Source organism: Pygocentrus nattereri, chromosome 9 (genome assembly GCF_015220715.1).
Source record: "Pygocentrus nattereri isolate fPygNat1 chromosome 9, fPygNat1.pri, whole genome shotgun sequence".
In the NCBI taxonomy this organism is placed as follows: Eukaryota; Metazoa; Chordata; class Actinopteri; order Characiformes; family Serrasalmidae; genus Pygocentrus; species Pygocentrus nattereri.
Window position 1 is genome coordinate 15,298,017 of NC_051219.1, and position 22,875 is coordinate 15,320,891.

The 22,875-nt window shown below is 40.7% G+C and overlaps 2 protein-coding genes across 4 annotated transcripts in view; one reads left to right on the plus strand and one right to left on the minus strand.

Annotated features, from left to right (window-relative positions):
• jph2 (junctophilin 2) overlaps positions 1-4,259 on the plus strand; it is a 38,770-nt gene extending 34,511 nt beyond the window's left edge. The window contains exons 5-6 of the mRNA XM_017707957.2: positions 1,313-1,408; positions 2,422-4,259. Of these exons, the coding sequence (XP_017563446.1) occupies positions 1,313-1,393 (81 nt within the window). The 3' untranslated portion in view covers positions 1,394-1,408; positions 2,422-4,259. The remainder of the gene's footprint in view (positions 1-1,312; positions 1,409-2,421) is intronic.
• Positions 4,260-5,569: 1,310 nt separating this feature from the next.
• LOC108433416 (tubulin alpha-1A chain) lies at positions 5,570-14,970 on the minus strand. 3 transcript variants are annotated; one of them, XM_037540891.1, is made up of 5 exons: positions 14,824-14,970; positions 13,049-13,271; positions 12,561-12,709; positions 11,540-12,466; positions 5,570-5,708 (listed from the first exon to the last, which is right to left on the minus strand). In XM_037540891.1, exons 1-5 carry the CDS (start codon positions 14,824-14,826, stop codon positions 5,661-5,663), a joined length of 1,350 nt encoding a protein of 449 aa, XP_037396788.1. In that variant the 5' UTR covers positions 14,827-14,970; the 3' UTR covers positions 5,570-5,660. The 3 variants fall into 3 exon arrangements, with proteins under 3 accessions (XP_037396788.1, XP_017563447.2, XP_037396787.1); XM_017707958.2 differs by lacking the exons at positions 11,540-12,466; positions 12,561-12,709; positions 13,049-13,271; positions 14,824-14,970 and adding exons at positions 6,713-6,861; positions 6,942-7,164; positions 9,403-9,528 and having other exon boundaries at positions 5,570-6,635; XM_037540890.1 differs by lacking the exon at positions 5,570-5,708 and having other exon boundaries at positions 11,379-12,466.
• Between the last annotated feature and the right edge of the window lie 7,905 nt (positions 14,971-22,875).

Consider the following 22,875-nt stretch of genomic DNA (forward strand, 5'->3'; position numbering starts at 1 on the left):
GAATTTTTTAAAATATTTTAGTCCATAACCTTCTTAAAACTATAGTAAAACAATGTATTGGGTATCAGATAATATGTAAATACATAACCATATACTATAAGGATATACTATATACTACATATACTATAAGGATAATATAGCTAACTAAGCAAGCTTATGCCCATTTGACTTGGCTTTATGGTGGGAAGCCGGAGCTCGGAATTGCATCATTTTTGACTTCTGCATGTTCAAGCTACAAAGTGGAAAACACAGATGCTTCAATGAAAAGAAAGAGAAAAGCTGGTTAGCTAACGATAGTGATACAAGTCATAGCTTTAACATTTACAGTAGAGTCAGCATTTTTCAAAACTGAATTTTATAGTCGTTGTTATAATTCAACTACTGTGTCTGTATGTTGACTGATCTAAAGCAAATCTCATTTAGCCATGTTGATTTCAGTTGAGAACACCATCCCAACTTTCCAAGTAGGAATTCCCAGTTGAAGGGGTGTTTTCTATGATTTTTCCTAGTCGGAGGTGGGGAATTCCGAGCTTCAGTTAAACGCAGTGTTAGTAACATGCAAACTGCATGACTAAATCAGCACATGTTTACCTCAAAGTGGATTAGGTTTTAATGCTGCATTTATGAGAACTAGGAACTTTTTTCCTTGTGGGTAAAATCCATTTGAAAAGGCCTCCACATCCTAATTCACACTTGGAAAATCAGAGTCTCTTAAGAGCTTGTCCAAATTGCTATTCCATGGTTTAATTCCACTGTGGTGCCACCCATCAGTAGCATGTTTTGACTATGTTTAAACAGACTTTTGAGTTTAATTTTGTTTATCAGACGCTGCCATGGCCTAGACCCAATTTTAAAACAAAACAGCAGAAGCTCCACAAATGCTTTTAGGTGAAAAGTAGGAAATTCCAGTTTGGAGAATTGGAAACACTGGTCTCTGAGACTGGATGACACACTGTAATCTAAAAAAATACAACTCATTTATTAAAGAAACTGAAGTGGCTGTACAATAGAAAGAATAAGAACATGTTTGGGAATTTTGCTTGATGATGGGCAGGAGTGGTGGGGGAGGAGATGAAACATGATGTTACTGGTCAGTATTATTTTGCCCTGCTTTCTGGTACACAGTGATATAACTAATATAATATAAAAAGCTGTTTTAAAGACACGTCAAAGTCTTTACATTTTGATGGAAGATTGCAGAGAACTGAGAATTTAGTTTTTTAAGTGGTATGGAATGATGAGATCCTGCTTAATGTGATCAGGGATGTGAACTTTAATGTTTTTTTCTGTGTTTCGTTTCCTTTCTTCTCAGGGGCCAAATACGATTATGATCTGCATGGTCATTCTGCTAAACATCGGCCTGGCGATTGTCTTTGTTCACGTCCTTTCCTGATAGAAGATGTCCAAGGTAAACAACTGAATATCTCTTTGCTGCAACTGTGTACAGCTTGTACTTCACATACTTCCAGTGCATATATCCACTTCAAATATCCATAAGCATATAAAAAACATTGTTTAAAAAACAAAATTGATTGAGAAAGTATTCAGACATCATAAATTAATAACATTAGTAGTTAGTTGCAAAGCTCTGAGGGAGGGAGTAATTAATGTTTTGCAGCATTGTGGTTCAATTTTGGCCCATTCGTCTTTGTAAACTGTCTTCAGTTCCCCAAGGTTAGGAGAGTCCCTCTGATGAACTCAAAACCCTCCCTTTCTTGGCTGATGATATTAATTTCCCTTCTAATGCCCCGATACGAAGCAGAAGAGCTTTTAAAACTGATAACTGCAGTACTTTCTGTGTAACTGTTGGTCTGGCTGCTTTTAGGTCAGCTGCCTTCTCTCTTACCTTCCCAATCAGTCTGGGAGAAATCATGCATGGCACACCTGCCTGGGGACCATTAGTTGTGGTTCTGTGAAGTTTCCGCTTGACTATCATCAAACAGTTGCACATTAAACAAGGATGTTTAAGTTCAAAGTTAAGGCTTTTTGTGTTTGAGTGTTGTTTAATAATAATATGCTTTACAAAGCTCTTTCACCTTCAACATGACTTCTACTAATCTTTCCAACCAATGTCAACATCTTTAATAAGGACACCAGGTCCACTTTGCATGAGAACATGTTTACTTTAGTTTTTGCACTGATTTACAGAACCTGATTTTGTTTTTATTTTTAACGTTTAGTTTAATATAATATCTGAATATTTCTTCATTGATGTGCATGAATACAAAAGACATCATGTATGTTAATTTGAAGTGGTTATATATACTGAATGTATATTTAATTATCAAGAAAAAAGAAACATTTTTGAAAAAATCTCTATTTAATATCCTGTGGCGTCCAGGTCTAGGCTTCCCTGTCTAGGCAACTGGCCCCATGTTGTGCCAAAGGAAATAATAATGCTTCATTTTGATTTGTTGGCAGATTTTTATTCAAACCGAGACCATCTAGAGGAAAGAAGGAAGAGAGAGGAGCTGTAATGGATGCTAAGCGCTCCGTCTGAGGCTCCGCAAAGTCTCAACAGAGGCCCTCTCGAGCCACTTGAAAGACTATACCTATAGAGTATGTATTTGGACTGAAGGGTGCCATATGATGAAAGTGTTTCTGTGCTTGAATGCTGGATTAGCTCAATGAGGTCAATGAGTTCGCTGCTGTTGAGAAAGATACGTCCGCATTTAACAGTGCCAAGTACATCCCTGTTGATTCACTGACACAAACAGAATCTAAAGACTTTTCTTCAAAGGGCTGCAAACGTATCGTATACACGTCATGCTCAGGATTGTCACTGCTTGTCCAGCTGTGGAGGATAAATGGATCCACAACGCCATGAAAACGAGTTCAACCTGCTCTCTCTCTCATTCAGATCGTGTGAATTAACAAAAGAAAAGCAGAGTCTGATCTAACCTGTTGTATGTACAGGTGTTATTAGTGTGTGTTAATGCGCACATAATGTCTTAAAATCCTCGTGCTGCCCATAACGCCATCACTCTAGTCAGCAAACACTGAGACCAGGTTAGTTTGGCCTGAAGTTTACCTGCAGTCTTCGAATAAAAAAATATAAGACATGCTCATTCAGTCCCATTGATTGGGCTCAATATAATGGACTCTACTTTATTTATTTACCGACTGAAATCTAAAGCGTTCAAAGAAGGGCCTGCTGATATGTACGGCAACAGATGTGAGTATGATGGGATGTCTATAAGTGTCAGATGGTTTGCGTCATTGAGAAATGAGAAGGCTTTTCTTTCTTTCAACAGCATCCCACTTCAGATGGAGTTTCTATTTCAGTGTCTGAACGATATCGATCAAAACATTGTGATAAATCTTTGAACGGATGAGGATTGTTTGGCTGAAGAATTGTACTGTGAAGACATGACAGTTGTGTAGTTTGTGCGCTTTTTTTTTTTGCCTGCCATAGACGTACCTTTAGTGTGTAATTACTACAGTGACAACCTTTGAGCGTGTTCAAATCAGGGGCTGTTTTTTATGCATGGATTCCATTGTTTTGTACATTTTTAAATAATTACATCAACCGCATGTGTCTTCTCAAACGTTGCCAATACACACCGCCTTTTTTTTTTGTTTTGTTTTGCCCTCTTAGGATAAGAACTGTTACCTCAGCTGTGCAATGGAGCTCCAGGTCTTATAGTAGAAGGTAGCTAAATGCTTTGTTTATACACACTGCCCAAGTACATGTTCAATAGTGAAAGAAAGGATTTGATCTTTTTCTGTTTTCAAGATTTTTTGCTGGACTTGAATAGTAGTTATGGATCCTGAAGCATTATCTAGCCATTTGTTGCGAGTCCCGTTAACCGAAGGTATAAAAGCTCATCAGTAATAGTTATGGAACAACAGCATTAGTCTGTCTTGGCTTTTGACCTGTTTTCACTGGAGTGGTTTGCAATGGATGACCTTGTCTCATTTGAGTCCCACCCACTGTTCCCACGTTATGAATGGAAGTCATGAAGAGCTAAATATTTATTCGTTGGTTTGTTTTTGTTTTTTTGTTAGTATTTGGACACATTCATTCATGCTTTCACCAGCTGAAGGTTGCACAGTTAAAGTATTCAGATTGGTAGCGTATGTCTTTTTCACTTCCCTTCACTTTCCCAGCCTGATGGTTTAATTAGTGCATAGTCATGTTTGTACTTTGGACGGAAAAATGAAATCATGGCATTCAAAAGACTGAATTTCGTTCGTGTTGCGCTGAACAGTCCAGCTCATACCCACTGAATGCAAATAAATCCATTTTTCAACTGTTACACGTCTCGTGCTTCATCTTTGATTGGTAAACAACCTAAACTGTTCACTGTAGCTAAAACGGAAATTCCACTGCTGACATATAAAATCATCCAGTGTTTTAGTGTCAGTGGTGCATTCTGGAGAAACTGATGTCTTTGGTGAATTAAAAAAATAAATTTGTTTAAATGTCTGAGTAAAACACCCTTGTACAATCATGCAAAAGTTTTGGCACTCAGTCAAATCATATGCTTTTGTTGATTTTCTACATGAAAATAAGCACACATCCTCTACAGCAAACGCACTGCTGCTCCTTTTTAATAAAGATTTAACATGCTGGTGAAAGAAAACATGCAATATGACCTGAGCAAAAGTGATGGCACCCGTTTTCCTTGTTACAATCAACAAATAAATGCAAACTGTGCTCTGAAAAATGACTATTTCCAGTAAAGTATCTGTATTTGTCGTTTTCACTAAGAAAATCAACAAAACCGGGAGTGGGTTTCTATCACTACCACCGTGAACAATTCAGTTTCTTCTATAACCTACTATATATTTAGGGAATTTGACAAAGTAAAACAAAACCCTTTACATAGTTGCTTCTTCTATGGTGGAGCCAAAAGGGAAAAACAGCACTTTAAATGCACCTGTTACCATGATAAAGCATCCAAAGACAGGATTTGAACATAAAGCCATTTCAGATTTTGTCTGAAGGACCCTTTTATTCTATATACCAAACGAGAGATTTTACACATCCTTTTGTATCTCTCCAGCTTGCTCAGCAGCTTCATCGCAAAACTAACTCCATCATTATTAGCCAGTTCAATGGCTGGTGGTTTATCCCACTTCATCGCTTGGCTGGATCCTGGATGTCTGTGCTTTGATCAGTGTAGAGAATGTACGATTCAGCACATGTTCACAGTGAAAGGCAAGACATTCACAGCTCAATACTGCCCTCTACTGTCAACAGCTGCTCAACAGATTTCAGTGAAACTGCATCTGCCAGTATAGAAACTTCAAAGACGGCATCAAGTTCAATAGCAGTGTGCAAGTGAACATCAGTGGTCCTTTATTCACTCACTAAATTGCCTACAGCTTCTTTTTGGCCCTACAGTAGAACAGCACTAGCAAATATTTACCAAGATCAGAGGTTCACTTCACATCATGGCATGTGGGGAAATTAGAATGCACTGCAACTTGAAGCTCTGACCCTTTCCAAACAAAGGCTATTAAAACAACCAACACAACCATAGGCCATGAAATTTGCAATTATTGCAAATCATGATCATTTCATAGGTAAGTGACATTACAACTGACAAATGAATCAAACAGGTTAAGATTTTTCCATCTTTATTTCACTTGTGATAAAAGAACAAAGAACAGGAAAAAACACATACAAGAACAAAGACAAGAAAGCCAGCCACCTAATACTCCTCTCCTTCTTCCTCTCCCTCAACACTGTCGGCTCCAACCTCCTCATAATCCTTCTCCAGAGCAGCCATGTCCTCTCTGGCCTCAGAGAACTCTCCCTCCTCCATACCCTCACCAACATACCAGTGCACGAAGGCACGCTTGGCGTACATCAGATCAAACTTGTGATCCAGACGAGCCCAGGCCTCAGCAATAGCTGTGGTGTTGCTCAGCATGCACACGGCCCTCTGCACCTTGGCCAGGTCTCCACCTGGAACCACAGTGGGGGGCTGGTAGTTGATGCCCACCTTGAAACCAGTAGGACACCAGTCCACAAACTGGATGGTGCGCTTGGTCTTGATGGTGGCAATAGCAGCATTCACGTCTTTGGGCACCACATCACCGCGGTACAGCAGACAGCAGGCCATGTACTTGCCGTGACGTGGATCACATTTCACCATCTGATTGGCTGGTTCAAAGCAAGCATTGGTGATTTCAGACACAGAGAGCTGCTCATGATAAGCCTTCTCTGCTGAGATCACTGGGGCGTAGGTAGCTAGTGGGAAATGGATACGGGGGTAGGGCACCAAGTTGGTCTGGAACTCAGTAAGATCAACATTGAGGGCACCATCGAATCGGAGGGAGGCAGTAATGGAGGACACAATCTGACTAATGAGCCTGTTCAGGTTGGTGTAGGTAGGACGCTCAATGTCGAGGTTCCTACGGCAAATGTCGTAGATAGCCTCATTGTCCACCATGAAGGCACAGTCAGAGTGCTCAAGGGTGGTGTGGGTGGTCAGGATGGCGTTGTAGGGCTCCACCACAGCAGTGGACACCTGGGGAGCTGGGTAGATGGAGAACTCCAGCTTGGACTTCTTGCCGTAGTCAACAGACAGGCGCTCCATCAGCAGGGAGGTGAAACCAGAACCGGTACCACCACCAAAGCTGTGGAAGACCAGGAAACCCTGGAGGCCTGTGCACTGGTCAGCCTAGGGAGAATTTTGCATAGATGTTAGCCTGGAAATCATCAAATTGGTGTCAGTTTTCTTTAACTAATGCTGCTTACCAGTTTGCGGATCCTGTCCAGTACCAGGTCAATCAACTCTTTGCCAATGGTGTAGTGACCACGAGCATAGTTGTTGGCAGCATCCTCCTTTCCTGTGATGAGCTGTTCAGGGTGGAACAGCTGGCGATACGTTCCAGAGCGGACCTCATCTGGAGAAGGAAACCAAATGAGTTAGATGAATGTATAGATCATTATAGCTAAAATTATGACCAGTTGGACCCAATCCTACCTATGACTGTGGGCTCAAGATCCACAAACACAGCCCTGGGGACATGTTTTCCAGCACCAGTCTCACTGAAGAAGGTGTTGAATGAATCATCCCCCCCTCCGATGGTCTTGTCGCTGGGCATCTGCCCATCAGGCTGGATGCCATGTTCAAGACAATAGAGCTCCCAGCAGGCATTGCCAATCTGGACACCAGCCTGACCAACGTGGATGGAGATGCACTCACGCTGTGGAGAGACAGAATGTTACTATAACTTTTATACACTGTACATATGATGCTTCTTATCACTACCTATCACACCTACCAATTTCAACTCTTGTTCATGTCTGGGCAAATGTCAGAATGGTCATATCTTTCATTAAGAAATTTACAGTACAAAACATTTAAGGCTGAAGCTTTGGAAATGGCCTGTGAGGCCTTAAAACAAGGTGGTGAACCTTTATTAAATGAGGAGTCTCCATAAAAGTGAAAGCATGTTCACTGTAGGGTACAACCCACTGCCTTAACACCTGACCAAGTCAGCACCTGATTAAAAAAAAAAAAGCAGCCTGTATCTAGATCAGAGCGATGAACAAAGAATGGGAGGAATGAGGTCTATGTACTGGTCCATCACCACAGCTGCTCTACTTTGGCTTGGGCGTAGTCTTGAAAAGACTGCTTTGGCTTGGGCGTAGTCTTGAAAAGAACCTCATCTCCATTCAACGTGAACGCGGAAATCACAATGCATTTTTCCTCTGTACCATGAGACTTCAAAAGAAAAACTTTCAGGGAGGGTCTGAGCTAGCAGAGCTTTTTCACTTGATGGGTGGAGCTGATTGGGAGGTGGAGAGCACTTCTGATAGATTACAATTAAAATAAGAATTTTCTTATAAATGACGAACTGAGCTTATAAGCGATGCACAACAAAAATCAGTATAGGCAGATATTTGCTAAAAAAAGTACTAATGTTTAGATCTGGCTAACTAATTTAAAAGTAACATTTGATGTATTTATGTTACCAGGTAGGGTAGTGTGCTGTCTGCATGTTAATGAGCTTGCTACATTAAAAAAAGTTAATGCATCAGCAGATATGTATATGAACAATGCTGCATTTTGTCAAGACCAGAGACGGGAACCAACAAGCTGGAAAGGAAAAGTTCATACATATGAAACACTGGACATTTGTGCTTAATAACTGGAGCATATGACTGATAGTATATATATCTGGAGCCATCTGTTTGCTTTCAAATATTTATTCATTCAAATGTCTCACTGAACAATATTTTATTTCATGTTCTAGCAACTTTCACCTCATTAGGAAGTACACAGGTAAAGCAAAGGTGCATGTGTAGATAGTACCTTTTTAAAAAAGTCACAAGTTAAATGTACTTCATATCTGTTGAGCTATTTAGATTAATATTCATATGTAAACACTTATGAAAGTCTGGACAACCAAAAACCTTATACTGTCCAACATACGATTCATTTAGGTCACGCATAGGTCTGAAAAACTTAACACGGGTAACTAGTCAAATAGATTACGCATCCAATATTTAAAACTGGCCCATTTCAAATAAGTCGCCATGTCACATACATTTATGTGACAAAAGGGCATTTGGAAATGTGGGAAGCCATAAAGCTGAGTCAAGCTGACTCATTCCGACGGGATTTGGGAGTGTTCAGCTCAGTCATGAGAAACTTCTTAAGTTCCTGAAGCTGATTTAAGCCGCCTGGAATTCACCAGCCCCTCGCCGACCACGTGATACTGACTCACTTCCGCACTCGGTCCCTAAAGCGTCGTTCTCCTTCCAAATATTTAAAAGGGCAGCTTATCATTTTAACGTGACGACTAACGGAGTTGTTTTATCCGTCAGTGCGACAAACGCCTGATGAAAACGCTCTTACTGCCGTTAGCTTTCTTTATGGGGGGACTCTTAATTTGCCTTCACTGAACAATGACCCTCATGGTCATTCAGTTGAAGCGGCACATTTCTGGTGGTTTTTTTCCAATAAAAAAAATCGAAGGATTTTCTCGTCTGCACAGCTTATAAATATTTCAATATTTTATACAGACTGGCTTTACTCCTATTCCCGACTGATGTAGTGGGTAAAGCCAACTTTTATGAATCATCGCGCTGGGCGTATAAACGCAGTTACACTCCCACAGGAGGCCGAATTCAGCTTCCTCTCCGCCGGCGTCGTGCTGATGGTTTCCCGTTCCACCTTAAATGGAACGGCAGTTCTAGAACGGATCTGCTTCACCATTTTAGGTGGAACGGAAAATTTCGAAGGCGTCGGCGAACAATAAGCCGAATTCAGAGGTTACAGATATTTTACCTCAGAAAAGCCAACTTCACAATAGAGGAAAAAATATCCAAGCCGTTAATCCGGAGAACGGCTAGCTGAGGGGACCGTTATTAAAATGATGTTGGATTATGAAAATGATCTGGTGCTGTTACCCTCGCATAGCAAGTGTCATACTCACCATTTTAAGATGAAGTCTGTAAGGTGGCAAGAAGAAGCTTAGACGAAGGCCGTCCTTGAGGTACAACTCTCACCGATCGACTGTAATGAGTCTGCGGTAAGAACAGAAAATGGCCAGAAACTTTGGGGTGGGCCTATTTATAGCTTTTCGGGTCCGTCGTCACAGAGGCGGGGCTACCGCAGAGGAGGCGTCGCTTCCCGCCACTTCCCCATTGGTTTATGAACGGGACGCGACGCGCCATTGGCGTGTTTTAACTTTTGAATAATAACGGACTTTCCCTCTAAAACGGCGTGCTGCAGTAACGGACTCCCTCCGGCAGAGCCGCAGCGGCGGAGAGGCTGCGGCTCGCTTATCTGTCAACGGACTCATCAGCCTGACGAGGAAAGAATATCTTACCTAAGATTAAAGGGGAGCTCCACCGGTTTTTAAAATTTTGACGTAAGTAAATGGTTAGCATGTAAACAAAGCCATTCAGAGTGGTTCAGAGCCAGTAGTGTTGGTGTATTGGTCTGTAGGCCTGTCACTTCACCTCTTGAGTCATCATCTCCACGGACAATCTAAACCTCATCCACACCAACAGACTCACTCTGATCTTACTGCACCTTCAATCTAGCAAATCTGTACTTACACATATAGATTGACATTTTGTACATCTTCTATCCATATCTTGTACAATCTGGAAGATTTCTATATCAGTATCCTATCCCTGAGTACCTGCATCTCATTTATTATCTCCCTCAGACTAACTGCACATACGGAACGTGTACAGCAGCACGTTTCAGTTTTATTTCATAATTTATTTATTACTGTTATTAGCCTGTGAGTTTACCAGGCCTAAAGTGCTACCGTAAAGGCTAGAAAAGCTACGGTGATCAAAATAGGAGCAGCCTGTCAAAACTAAATAATTCTCCATAGTTTATAGGTCCAGGTCCACATAGGACAGCATCTGTGTACGGACTTGGACCTCTGCCCTATAAGGTAGCTTATAGGGGAAATGTGAACAACTCTGGCTGTATGCTTCTCCAAAATGAGACACAGTAAACCACTCTGACTTTGTTTACAACTTTACAAATAAATTATGAAGCAACTTTGAAGAACTGGTGGAATTCCCCATTTAACGTTAAGCGCTGCGTTCCTACTTTTACATTTTTTTTACTGTTTATTGTGTCAAAACGGTGTTAAACCCCCAAAAGATCTTTATACTCTTTTACCCTACCCTGCACAATTAAGACCGTGCTTGAGGCCGAAACCCGATCTTAGAACTGCTGCAAACGATGTCTCAGGCATGATGCAGCACATTCATAACCGTTTCATGTCATCATGCAGCTTTAAGAGGCATTAAACACTTCAAACATCTGGTTCCTGTCATCACCACTGTGAACAGTTCTAGATCAGTGGGTCTCTCTAGAATGGAGCATCAAACCAAATGCAGAAATTTAAAAAAATGTTATTTCCCTTTAAGCCATATTCAGAATGTTTTAGAGCTGCATTACACATTAACTCAAAGTTGCTCGGTTCAGTTCACAGAGACAATAAGTGAACCATGAGAAAATCAAGATGAACTTTTGATTAGTTTGCAGATCTGCTTTAAGAAATAATTAAGTTCAACAGCCTGAATAGCCCAGGACGAGTCATGACATCAGAGCCATGTTAAACAGAATTATGATTAGTAACATGATATTTTGCCCTGCGATGGACTGGTGACCTGTCCAGGGTGTATCCTGCCTTCCGCCCGAAGACTGCTGGGATAGGCTCCGGCGCCCCCCCCGCGGCCCTGACGGAGAAGCGGCTTAGAAAATGGATGGATGGATGGATGGAACATGATATTTTAATAAGAAAATCTTTATTTAATTTTTCCTTAATTCTGAAAACATATTAATGTGTGATGTTAATACAGTAATGTCTTTCTTTTGGTGCTGAATCACAGAATATCTTCCCAAAAGCTTAAGAAAATTAAAGACAATAAAAAGGACGAGTTTGTCTGAAAGGGAGCTTTATTTTAGATGTTCACCAAATTCTTGCAAACAATGTTATTTTGTTGTTTGTATGACTTTTCAAAGGACATCTGCTTGCTTCCTGAATTTTAGTACTCTTCTCCCTCTTCCTCTCCCTCACCCTCGATGGAGTCAACTCCAACCTCCTCATAATCCTTCTCCAGAGCAGCCATGTCCTCTCTGGCCTCAGAGAACTCTCCCTCCTCCATACCCTCACCAACATACCAGTGCACGAAGGCACGCTTGGCGTACATCAGATCAAACTTGTGATCCAGACGAGCCCAGGCCTCAGCAATAGCTGTGGTGTTGCTCAGCATGCACACGGCCCTCTGCACCTTGGCCAGGTCTCCACCTGGAACCACAGTGGGGGGCTGGTAGTTGATGCCCACCTTGAAACCAGTAGGACACCAGTCCACAAACTGGATGGTGCGCTTGGTCTTGATGGTGGCAATAGCAGCATTCACGTCTTTGGGCACCACATCACCGCGGTACAGCAGACAGCAGGCCATGTACTTGCCGTGACGTGGATCACATTTCACCATCTGATTGGCTGGTTCAAAGCAAGCATTGGTGATTTCAGCCACAGAGAGCTGCTCATGATAAGCCTTCTCTGCTGAGATCACTGGGGCGTAGGTAGCTAGTGGGAAATGGATACGGGGGTAGGGCACCAAGTTGGTCTGGAACTCAGTAAGATCAACATTGAGGGCACCATCGAATCGGAGGGAGGCAGTGATGGACGACACAATTTGACCAATCAATCTATTCAGGTTGGTGTAGGTAGGACGCTCAATGTCGAGGTTCCTACGGCAAATGTCGTAGATAGCCTCATTGTCTACCATGAAGGCACAGTCAGAGTGCTCAAGGGTGGTGTGAGTGGTCAAGATGGAGTTGTAAGGCTCCACCACAGCAGTGGACACCTGGGGAGCTGGGTAGATGGAGAACTCCAGCTTGGACTTCTTGCCGTAGTCAACAGACAGGCGCTCCATCAGCAGGGAGGTGAAACCAGAACCGGTACCACCACCAAAGCTGTGGAAAACCAGGAAACCCTGGAGGCCTGTGCACTGGTCAGCCTACAAAGAACAGTATCAAGTTTGTTAGTACAAGAAAGACTAATAAATTATTCTATCATTTCTCAACTACGGTTCGATGATTACAGACACCCACCAGTTTGCGGATCCTGTCCAACACCAGATCAATAATTTCCTTGCCAATGGTGTAGTGACCACGAGCATAGTTGTTGGCAGCGTCCTCCTTTCCTGTGATGAGCTGTTCAGGGTGGAACAGCTGGCGGTAAGTTCCAGTGCGGACCTCATCTGGAAACAAAGACTTTATAAATTAGATGACGGAGGAGACCACAACCAAGTAGCTTAATCACATTAGCAGCACAGGAATAATTTCCAATGGGGACGAAAGAGACCTCTTTACTTTTTAAATACCAGTTTTTGTCACTCCTATGTTTTAAAAGTGAGTTAAAGATAGCAGGCAAAATTGCTAAACAGGATAAGCGTAATACAGCTGAACCTTGAACATCGATTGATTCATAAAAAAACATTGATTTGATGTAGACTAAACCTCTTTTACGCCACGTTCATATTGTGCCCTCTACAGCTAAAACTGAATCTCTGCCAGAAAAATAATGATCCCAATCCTACCTATGACTGTGGGCTCCAGGTCCACAAACACAGCCCTGGGGACGTGCTTTCCAGCTCCAGTCTCACTGAAGAAGGTGTTGAATGAATCATCTCCTCCTCCGATGGTCTTGTCGCTGGGCATCTGTCCGTCCGGCTGGATGCCGTGCTCAAGACAATAGAGCTCCCAGCAGGCATTGCCAATCTGGACACCAGCCTGACCCACGTGGATGGAGATGCACTCACGCTGTGGAGAAAGGGGACAAATGAGGAATATATATATATAGATATTTTTAATATAGTCGTATTAAAAATAATATAGCTCTGAACTGGCCACTGGAGAAGGGTGCCTTGGGGAGGGGGGGTGGGAGTTCGCGGGAGGTGTACTGTATGTTATTGCTTATAGGTGGAAAATAATGGAAATAAATAAATAATTGATCAATAAATAAATAAATAAATAATATAGCTCTAATAATTCTAGTATGTGTAAATCCCATCCTCAACAATGTATATTAAGCCAAAAAAAGAAAATTAATATAATGTGTTTTGGAACTAGACCCTTCACTGTATATGGAAAAAACAGAAAAATTATTTCAGTATGATACAGTTATTAACTACTTAATTAAGTCTGCAACTGAGGTCTGAGGTATAGATACACTCTTCAAAAAGATGGTTCTTCAAGGTTTTTTAGTAAAGGCACAGGTTCTATTTTGAACCACGAGTTCTATACAGAAACACTAGATAGTTCTTTGTGTGCTGATATGTTTTTTTTCCAAATTGATGGAAAATGTGTTGTCTATGGTTCTATATAGCCCTATATAGTCCTTCTATTGACATTCTAACAATACCAGAACCCTATTTGACGTTATCTAGAACTGTTTTCAAAAAGATCCTACATAGAAGCATATACAACACATTCTCCATCAATCTAAAAAATTCCGTTTAATTCTATACAGAATTCATGGTTCTAAACAGAACCAATGGCTTTACTACAGACCCACTGAAAAACTTTTTCAAGTGTGACGAGAGCTTATCCAGATGTAAGCCACAAACAAAAGCTTTGTCATCACTGAGAATTTGTGTCACAGCCTATCTGACACCAGGACATGGTGATGGTGTATCTCCCACTGGTGACCCACATAGCCTTTGGGGACAGAGACGCCCCATCCGTTAATGGGATGCTGCAGCCTTCACCAGCATGAATACTGCATGGCATCTGTCCACCAACAGAGCCTTTGTTGAAACTGGATATCCGTTCTGAGGATAGCATTTCGTTGAACGTTTGAATCTGACTACTTTTCCTACGTTAAACACGCTTCACAAAGTAGAGCAAATATAACGGGTCGCTGAGAGTCCGATACGTCCTTGGGGAGGCGCTGGACTTCGTGTTTTTTCCAGTGATACCATGACAGGCGAGCGGACAGTGTGGAGCCGGTTACACCCAGATTATTTATTCCCCTCACACCGCACTCTTGCTTTTCTTTGTCGTCTGCTCCCGCTCTTTCTATCATTTCTCGAGCTAGCATCTCATTACAAACTATTTACACGCGCAGGCGTTTACAAAAAATTTATGACCACATTAGATTTTCCTCACAAGCTTAAGTGAACTACTTTGAACGAGAGGCTTTAGCCACATTTTGCTCACTCCTTACGAAATATAACTAGCGCTGGGCTATTTCTTTGAGGCCTAACGTTGCGTAAAAACACAAACACAACATAGGCTAATTGAAATATAGTTTTAGAATGTAATTTTAGATATAACCAGCCATTAAGCAACATGAACCAGAAAACACGCTCACCATTGTTCCTAATGGTCTTTCTCGTCGAGATGTAAAGGCTCTCTTGGCGGAGATATCTTACAGTTCGACAGCTAAGGGGTCGATGTAAGAAGAATATTGTTTAATGCTCGAGCCTCCCAATATATATGCGTGTTGCCCTAGCGACTGCGTGTGCCTCGTTTTCATTGGACGGGCTTCGGAAAATCTGCCCGGTAACGGAGAAGAGGCCAATTACTATTGGACGAAAGAAAAAGATGAGGGATGTGAAGCCTCCTCCCAGAGCCTCACCCAGTTACCATCTCAAACACTAGCAACGTTTTACTGGATGTATATATTTATATGCCTTGATTTGCGTTTAATGAAAATTCTTCTGAACAAATAAGACTCAATAAAAGTGCTTGTTGATCCACTGGGAGGAAAGAAAAACGGGGAAAGTTGTGTCTATAAGGGTCAGTCCATTGTTCTGCCTAGGAGTCTCTTCAGACAACAGTTTCACTTCAGTTAAAATATCCAGTTAAAATGCTCTTCCACAGGCTCCGTTTTTAAACAAAAGCGGCTAAATATCGTATTTTAAGTATTGAATGTGATCGCTCTGTGCATCTTGCACTGTAACTTGATTGTCTCATCTTCCATCTGGTGTCTAACACTAAAGATCATCTAGCCTACAGACTAATACAGTGATGTAATGCTCTGTAGTGTGCAGTGTGCCAAAAGTAGGCCTCAGTGCATCTATGTTAATTTAATTTACTTTTATTGGTGGTTATATTTCAAATGTATTTAATATCAGGTTCCCTGATATTCACAAAACTCCTAAAGATATGTCCCAGAACAGGAATCTCACAACTTTAGTGTGTAGTTATTGTCCTAGGTTCTAGCTAAATGCAAGAGCTAAAGCAAACAGCCCACATTTTTGAGCCACAGAAAATTCTTCAAGGCATGGGTAACTGAGGTCAAAAGAGCCAGTACGGATGGAAAGACATATAGGCCAGGGAGTAACGGACACCCAACCCCCCCAGGCCCTTGTCCCAGGCTCTGCCGTTGCTAGGCAATGAAGAACGAGGTTGCTAAGCTACCCTCCAGTATCCTGGAGCTTATACACAAGCCCACATTAACTGCCATTATTTGTGGGTCACATGGTCAGTCCTGAAGGCCGATCCCCGTGGCAGGATGCAGCTGCCTCAGTGGGGGACATATGGACACCCCTCCTTCTCTGCTTTCCTGTCTTCCTAGGTTGTTGCTTAGTCACTCCAATACATTTTACCAGTGCCTCATATTATGAAGGTTAGCAGGTTGTCTTAAAGGGGCATCATCCCAACACAATGGCATTTCTAGCTATGTAATTCTAGTAATAGTAATATATGGTACCACATGTGTCAGAAATTTGAAGTAATAAAGTATGAATGAAACTACCAAAACCTCCTTGAGGTAAACAATAGACAAACAGTTGGTTTGGGCTAGGTCTGAAAGTTGACTCTGTACCCAAGGGAATCTCACCCTGCCATCTGCCATGGTTACAGGCTTTATTTGATGCTCCCTGAAGTCTTTGTTGAAGCTACCTTAAGACTTTACAAGTTTGCCAACAGCAACAATTGCCTGTTTCCATGTAAGATCAATTTAATGATAGTCAGGTGTGTTATTTGAGGTCAAGTCCCATGACTTACGGCCTTTCTTTTTGTCAGGGTAGCCAGAGCCCAAGTGTTTACAGTAATGTTTATAGGCTAGTTACTAACAACAGATAGTTTTGTCGGTTTTAATGAGTATCCATGAAACACTGCACATGACGTGGCTTCTAATTCAATATAAAACATCATTATTTTTGGATTACATATCAAACATCTTGCAAAGTTTAGGACATCTGCACTTTTGTAACACACATTCTTGTGTATCATGGCCTCCGAGCAAAAAGACTGTGTTGTTCTTGTGCTGTGCAGACAAACTGTTTTACTGCCAACGCATGATGTCATATCCATCCATTACCATGAGAAAGACTGCGTCTCTCAAGCTTCCTCAAGCACTCCCCTGATTTCTGTTCTCTGCAGAGCACAACTACTTAAGAACGGGCTCCAAAGCACTTAGTGCAAATGGGATACGGCACCCATGTTAGCACTGAGGAGGAAGTGAAAGAAACAAAGTTAAATTTAATTCAGAACATGGCAGTTACTGCATAACTTACAGGTACTAATGAGTTTCTCAGCTATGACAGAGGAATGTGGTTTTTTGAACAACATGTAACTAAAAAACTAATATTCAGTAAAGATTTAATTGTAACATTTTTTATGCCTTCATAAAATTCCAGCTGCCATTTACATTGTGTGAACATTTCACAATTTCACAATGACTGGACCAATGGAAACGACTCAAAATTACTTCATAAAGAAATAAAATATTTTCATAATAGAGTGCATTAAAGTTGGGTTGGTTAATATGACAATAATTTTAAGTACTGTGACAAATTATGTAACATTTCTGAGCATATCATGGACATCGTCAATATACTGACCAGTTCCATGTTTCTTTACAAAGAGAACGTAATTAGTAATGTTTAGTAGAATTTAGTGCAGTGTAAAAATCATCATATTAATATTTTTAAAAAGGTGACACTGCTGGCTCCTATTTGTTTGTTCCAGTTTCTCGACCACAGAAGAAACACATATTCTGATGCATATGGAAGATTGTGAAAAGTGCTGTGATGTTAACTCCTATTTCAGATGCGAGTTTTCTCACAATCAGACGTTCCCTCTGTTTAGTGATCCTTTGTCCTTTTTCCATTTGTCATATATTCTAGACAGTTTGATCTTTTTTTATTTACATGTAATGGTGCAATTTAGAGAAATTAACCAGCTCAAATGGTCTTATAATTCTTGTGATGTGAACCTGGGATTGTGATTTCTGCAACACAAATCTAACCATTTTTACAATCCAAAATAAGCACATGTGCTTTCTGAGCTTACGTATGTATTAATGTAGTAATAAAGGTAAAACTGTGGTGAATCTGGAAAAATTATAACTTTCTCTTTATAACACCCTATATGTACATTTCTACTCTGAATGCATTGTAAACAATGCCTTTTAGACCAAATGTCTCAAAACTGTAAACTAGGCATTTTAGGCATCAGGCGATGTTCTGTAACCATTCCACATGATAGCATTTCATGAGGTAGCTTTCAGAGACATAACATTTTTCTGATGTCTGGTTTCTATCACAACTATTGCAAAGAAATCTGAGTTGGTAGATTTTTCTAGAATGGGACGTTTCAAATTTGACCACACTTGATGACAATGTCAACATTTTCAAGGAATGATTTGGCCAAAAATTGAATTGACAAAATTTTCCACTTACCCCAGATGTAGTTTGGCTGTGACATGTTTGGAGTCCAAATGTTGTTTCTTTAGAAGTGGCAAGGCTAACATTGCTAACAAACACTAGAACTTAATAGTCATCCAAGCAGCCTAAACTGCTTCTGTAAAAATACATCTTCAAATGTTTATTCAACCTGCTTAAACTTCATCTGGGTCTTCAATAAGGTTGTGCAGATGTGTCATTGTAGTTTAGGACACAGTATGACTATACTGTAAACAATAAAAATGAACAAATCTGCAGGTAGGCATATTAGAGAGCAAGGATTGTGCTCACAAACCATCTCAGTAGAAGGAGCGCTGATCTAGAATCAGTGTTTGTGACATGTTCTATGACAGTCGTAAATATGAAGAAATCTGACTCAAGATTAGCTTTGCTCTGCGAATACCTACTAAGGTGTCGTCTGGTATGGCTACCTGTAGGAAGTTTTCTTCAGTTTCATACCACTACAGTAAGTCAGGCTGTTCTCTAAACCACATTGGCAAGTCTGCAAGTCCTTAATAAAGACTTAGAGGTGACTTGAGTGGGTTGAGAGAAGTTTTGGTGATGTGTTTTTACACAAACAGTTTGGGCTATTTGAGTGATTATTGAGTTCTAGTGTTTGTGAGCAGTGTTAGCCTTAGTTTAGCAGTTCAGAGCCTCAGTTCTAAACTAAAGAAGACTCCAAATATGTCTTGACCGATCGACTACGTGTGGGCTAAGTGGAAAAATTGAAAGTAAGCACATTTGATTTTTTGCCGAGCTGTTCTTTTAACAACTGAATTACACAAACATTCTGAAAAATTGTTTGAATTCACATTCAAACCTAGAGGTGCTACTTTGCAACTTGAATCATCAGCACTTCAGATTAATCACTGTCTTAAAATAGGCCATACCAGCATCCCGTACGCAATTGAGGAAGACTGTTTCTGTTTAGTTAGAAGGTTAAGCCCATGCATCACTCGCTATGGGCTACAGTGTGACATTAAGTGCACACAGGAGATGGCAGAAGACCAAATGAGTTCAACAGTTTATGTTTGAGAACTGCTCTCCATGGGCAACTGCTTCTGCCTCTCGTCCTGCTGTCCTATTCTCATCTCCACAGCTGTTTGAATTCCTCAAGCTATCCCAGCTGCTAGGGCCCTTCCAGCGGAATGCTTGGCTCCAATCCAGCATTTTGATTTTATCACGTTCCTACTGGGCATCTTTAACACCTGCCATACAGCTACCATCCTTATTGTGTTTGTTTTCATCAGTTTTAGAATGATAGGAACTCTGTGGATGTAAATGCTCAATGAAAATAGCAAGTACACTAAATAATAAAACACAGTAAATGGTAACTTCTCGGATGTGTGTTTATAGAAAAAAACTTTTAAATGGCATAAAACCTTAACAGTACAGAAAACAAAACTGACCACATAATCTTATTGGTTCAAAAATTTTATAATTAGATAGATACTTATACTTATACTCATAGGTTTGACCATCCCTGATCAAAATACACGCTCTCTTGATTTTCTAACACATCTACAGGGAACTTAAATATGATGTTTTTCTACTAATTTTAGCGCATGATCTCTATTTATTTGCTGAAACATAAAAAACATAACATATCAAAGGTGCCATAACTTTTGCACAGTCCAAATTTCATGTTTCCTTTTTCCCCAATATGTTAAATTCAGATCACTTATTTTCACTTAGAAATTCAACAAGGCATCACATTTGACCGGGGATGCCTATATGTTCACTAACAACTGTATCTATATTGTTCTAAGTAACAATAATGTTGCTAAGTAACAATAATGGTTCCTGTGGAACTAGTTTGTTGGCGGAAGACCACATTGTTATTGACAATAGCACATAATCTCCAGTGTTCTGTTGTTCCCATAAAACAGATGAAAAATTGATTGTTTGCAAAATAATGGCTGACAGGCCTCAAAGCCATCACTATGCATTACTTCCTTTACGGGACGAAGGAAAAACTCAGGAAAACATCTTTTGTCTGCAGTACTATTCTACAACAACTAGTCTGCAGTGAGAACAGCAGTGGCAGTAAATGAGTCTTAGAATTATTAGGCTGAGAGATGGTGAAAAGGTGATACTGAGCAACATGTAATTCAGCTGTTCGCTATTAAGATCATGGGCTGGTTTCTATTTCAGCACAGAAGCTTTGGAAAAGGTTTGGAATACACAAGGTGGAGGACCACAGTCGCAGCTCAAAACCATCGTAGCATCAGTGCAGAAGAAGACACACTTCAACAGGCAGCAAGAAATATTTTACCCAGTGTTACCCCAACATGAAACTCGGGGGGGGGGGCAACACAGGAGGACACGATACATGTGGAAGGTGGACAAAGTGACTCACAAAGCAGCCCTCCATAGACACAATTTAACAAACCAAATGCTACATATGAACCCAACAAGAACTCAAACACTATAATAACTATAAAAACGCCTTTTTTTCCATCTGGAGTGTGGCGCCTCCCAAGAGCCACTTGGGACCACATCACCTAAGCTCCCCTAAGCGGGGCCTCTATTAACAGGCTCTGAGGTAAATGGTTTATTTATGTTGCTGTATTCTCTAATACTCATTTCATCATGCCTAACATGAAATAGCTACAACGTTAGCTTTAGTATTTTGTCGCTATCCAAAAATCATCTCCATCTCCATGTATGAAAATTTCACAATGAAACAACCAATAGAATTGTCGGACTGTTGTAAACAGTAAATTTGGTGTTTTAACACAAGACTTCTTTAATACGTTCTCTCTGAATGATTGTATTTCTTGGTGTTCTCGACTAACCAATCTAATAGGTCTGCTTAACTGTAAGAAAGTCAACAAAGCCGAGTGTTTTAGCAGTGTGGGCTGATGAAATCAGAATGTGAAAGCCCAGAAGACCTGCCAAAATACCACAGATTCTTGTGTGGGGAAGACGAGTAGGAACCCAAAGCCACTCTTTGTGTTCTGGAAAGTGCTCACCCTGCAATTAGGTGTGCAGAGTCATGTGTGCTCAGTTTAGCAGACTGCACCACTGCATTTCCTTCACAAAAAGCATTGTGCGGATGGTGCGTTTTTTTTTTCCCTAGGAAATACTGGTTTGAAGCTCAGTGAATTGACCCTGAATGCATCTGAGCTACTTGACATGCTCACATGGAAGGATATGAAGTGAAGTGAGCCACACACTGACAAAGCAAAACCAGAGTCTAGCTGATCACGTGACAAGAAGGTGACATCATTTCAGCCAAATCTAGGACGGAGGGAGGTGCTATGGTGGGGATGGTGGTGGGGGAGGGTTCTGACTTTCTGGAACAGGAGCTGAGCTCAGCCTGATAGCACCTCCTACAGTGGAGGCATTCAGCCATTTCGCATTATAAATCACAGGCTGTACAGTAGCCTACAGTGTTGTTACAAACCACCAGCAGTCCCCAGCGTAACACTGCTACAGTCTTTTAACCCACGGTTTTCCACCGCAGACAGAGATAGAACTGCAGTTTAACAGGCAGCAATTCAGTTTTCAGGGGTAAGACATTGATTAGAACATTGTTCTAATAATTACAATTACCACGTTACCACGTTAATCTGACTCTGTCGCTGCTGTTTCGAAAGAAGTGTTTCATGTCGTATGTAAACATTGGAAAAGGCCCCACATCCCACATTTTTCTCATATTTTATTTTTCTTACATTTTATTTTTTTCCCTTTAATTCATTTCCAGTTTTTTTATAATGTTTGTGGTTTTATGTGAAGTCATAATTACTATTTTGATTTTTCTACTTTTCTTTATTTCTTGGAATTGCTGCTTTTGCTACTCTGCCCTTAAAAATGAGATATGTAAATAAGCTCTGTTCTGATTGGCTGCCCTATATTGTGTCTCACTGATAAAGCAGCCTGAAACACTCCATATAACTTCAGTTTGAGTAGGCAGAGCTAAACTGCTACAGGCTGACAGACATAAGTAGTTGTGTTGATCTTCATGAAAATAGTACATTCAAATTGGACTGTTTTTGTAGCTTCATTTCCATTTATGGGCCATATGAACTGGTAGTGAACAGTAGAATTTAAGTCTTGGAAATTAGCTGCAAAAATAGCCAGAAACGACACAAAAAAGCATATTCACATACACCCACCTATTCAGGCAACAGCAGTTTAGCTCCGCCCACTACACTGAAGTTATAAGAAGTGTTTCAACCCTGGCAGCTTTTTGAGTGATTCAGCCAATCAGAACAGAGCTCGCTCACATTTATTAGTGCTAAAGGCCCAGTAACAAAAGAGCTAGAGGTTGTAAAAAGTTTTATGATTGAAGATTTTTAGGCCCATAAACCTACAGAAATATCACAAGGGGACCTCAGAGGGAAAAAGTAAAGAAATGTATAGAATATGGACTCTTTCAATTTTAATATACGCTTATCAAATTGTTCCTACCATTAAAATGAACTGGGGAATGCCTTAAATTCTTACTAGTGACAAGTGAAAGCATAAAACATAGGCGTGTGTAAAATTATAGGCATGTTAAAAATAAATAAAAAATAGTCAGATTTCTATTTTATGAGTACTAATAACAGCTTTATGTTAGTAAAACCTCTGCAGTGCTTGTTCCACCAAACTTGTCCAAGAACACCTTGAACATCTGGAGCAGGTGTGTCAGCTTTGGCTCGGATCTGGACTCTCGCCAGCCTGACACCTCCTCGTCCGACCGCTCTGATTGGCTGACGCGGTATGCGACACTACGTCATGAA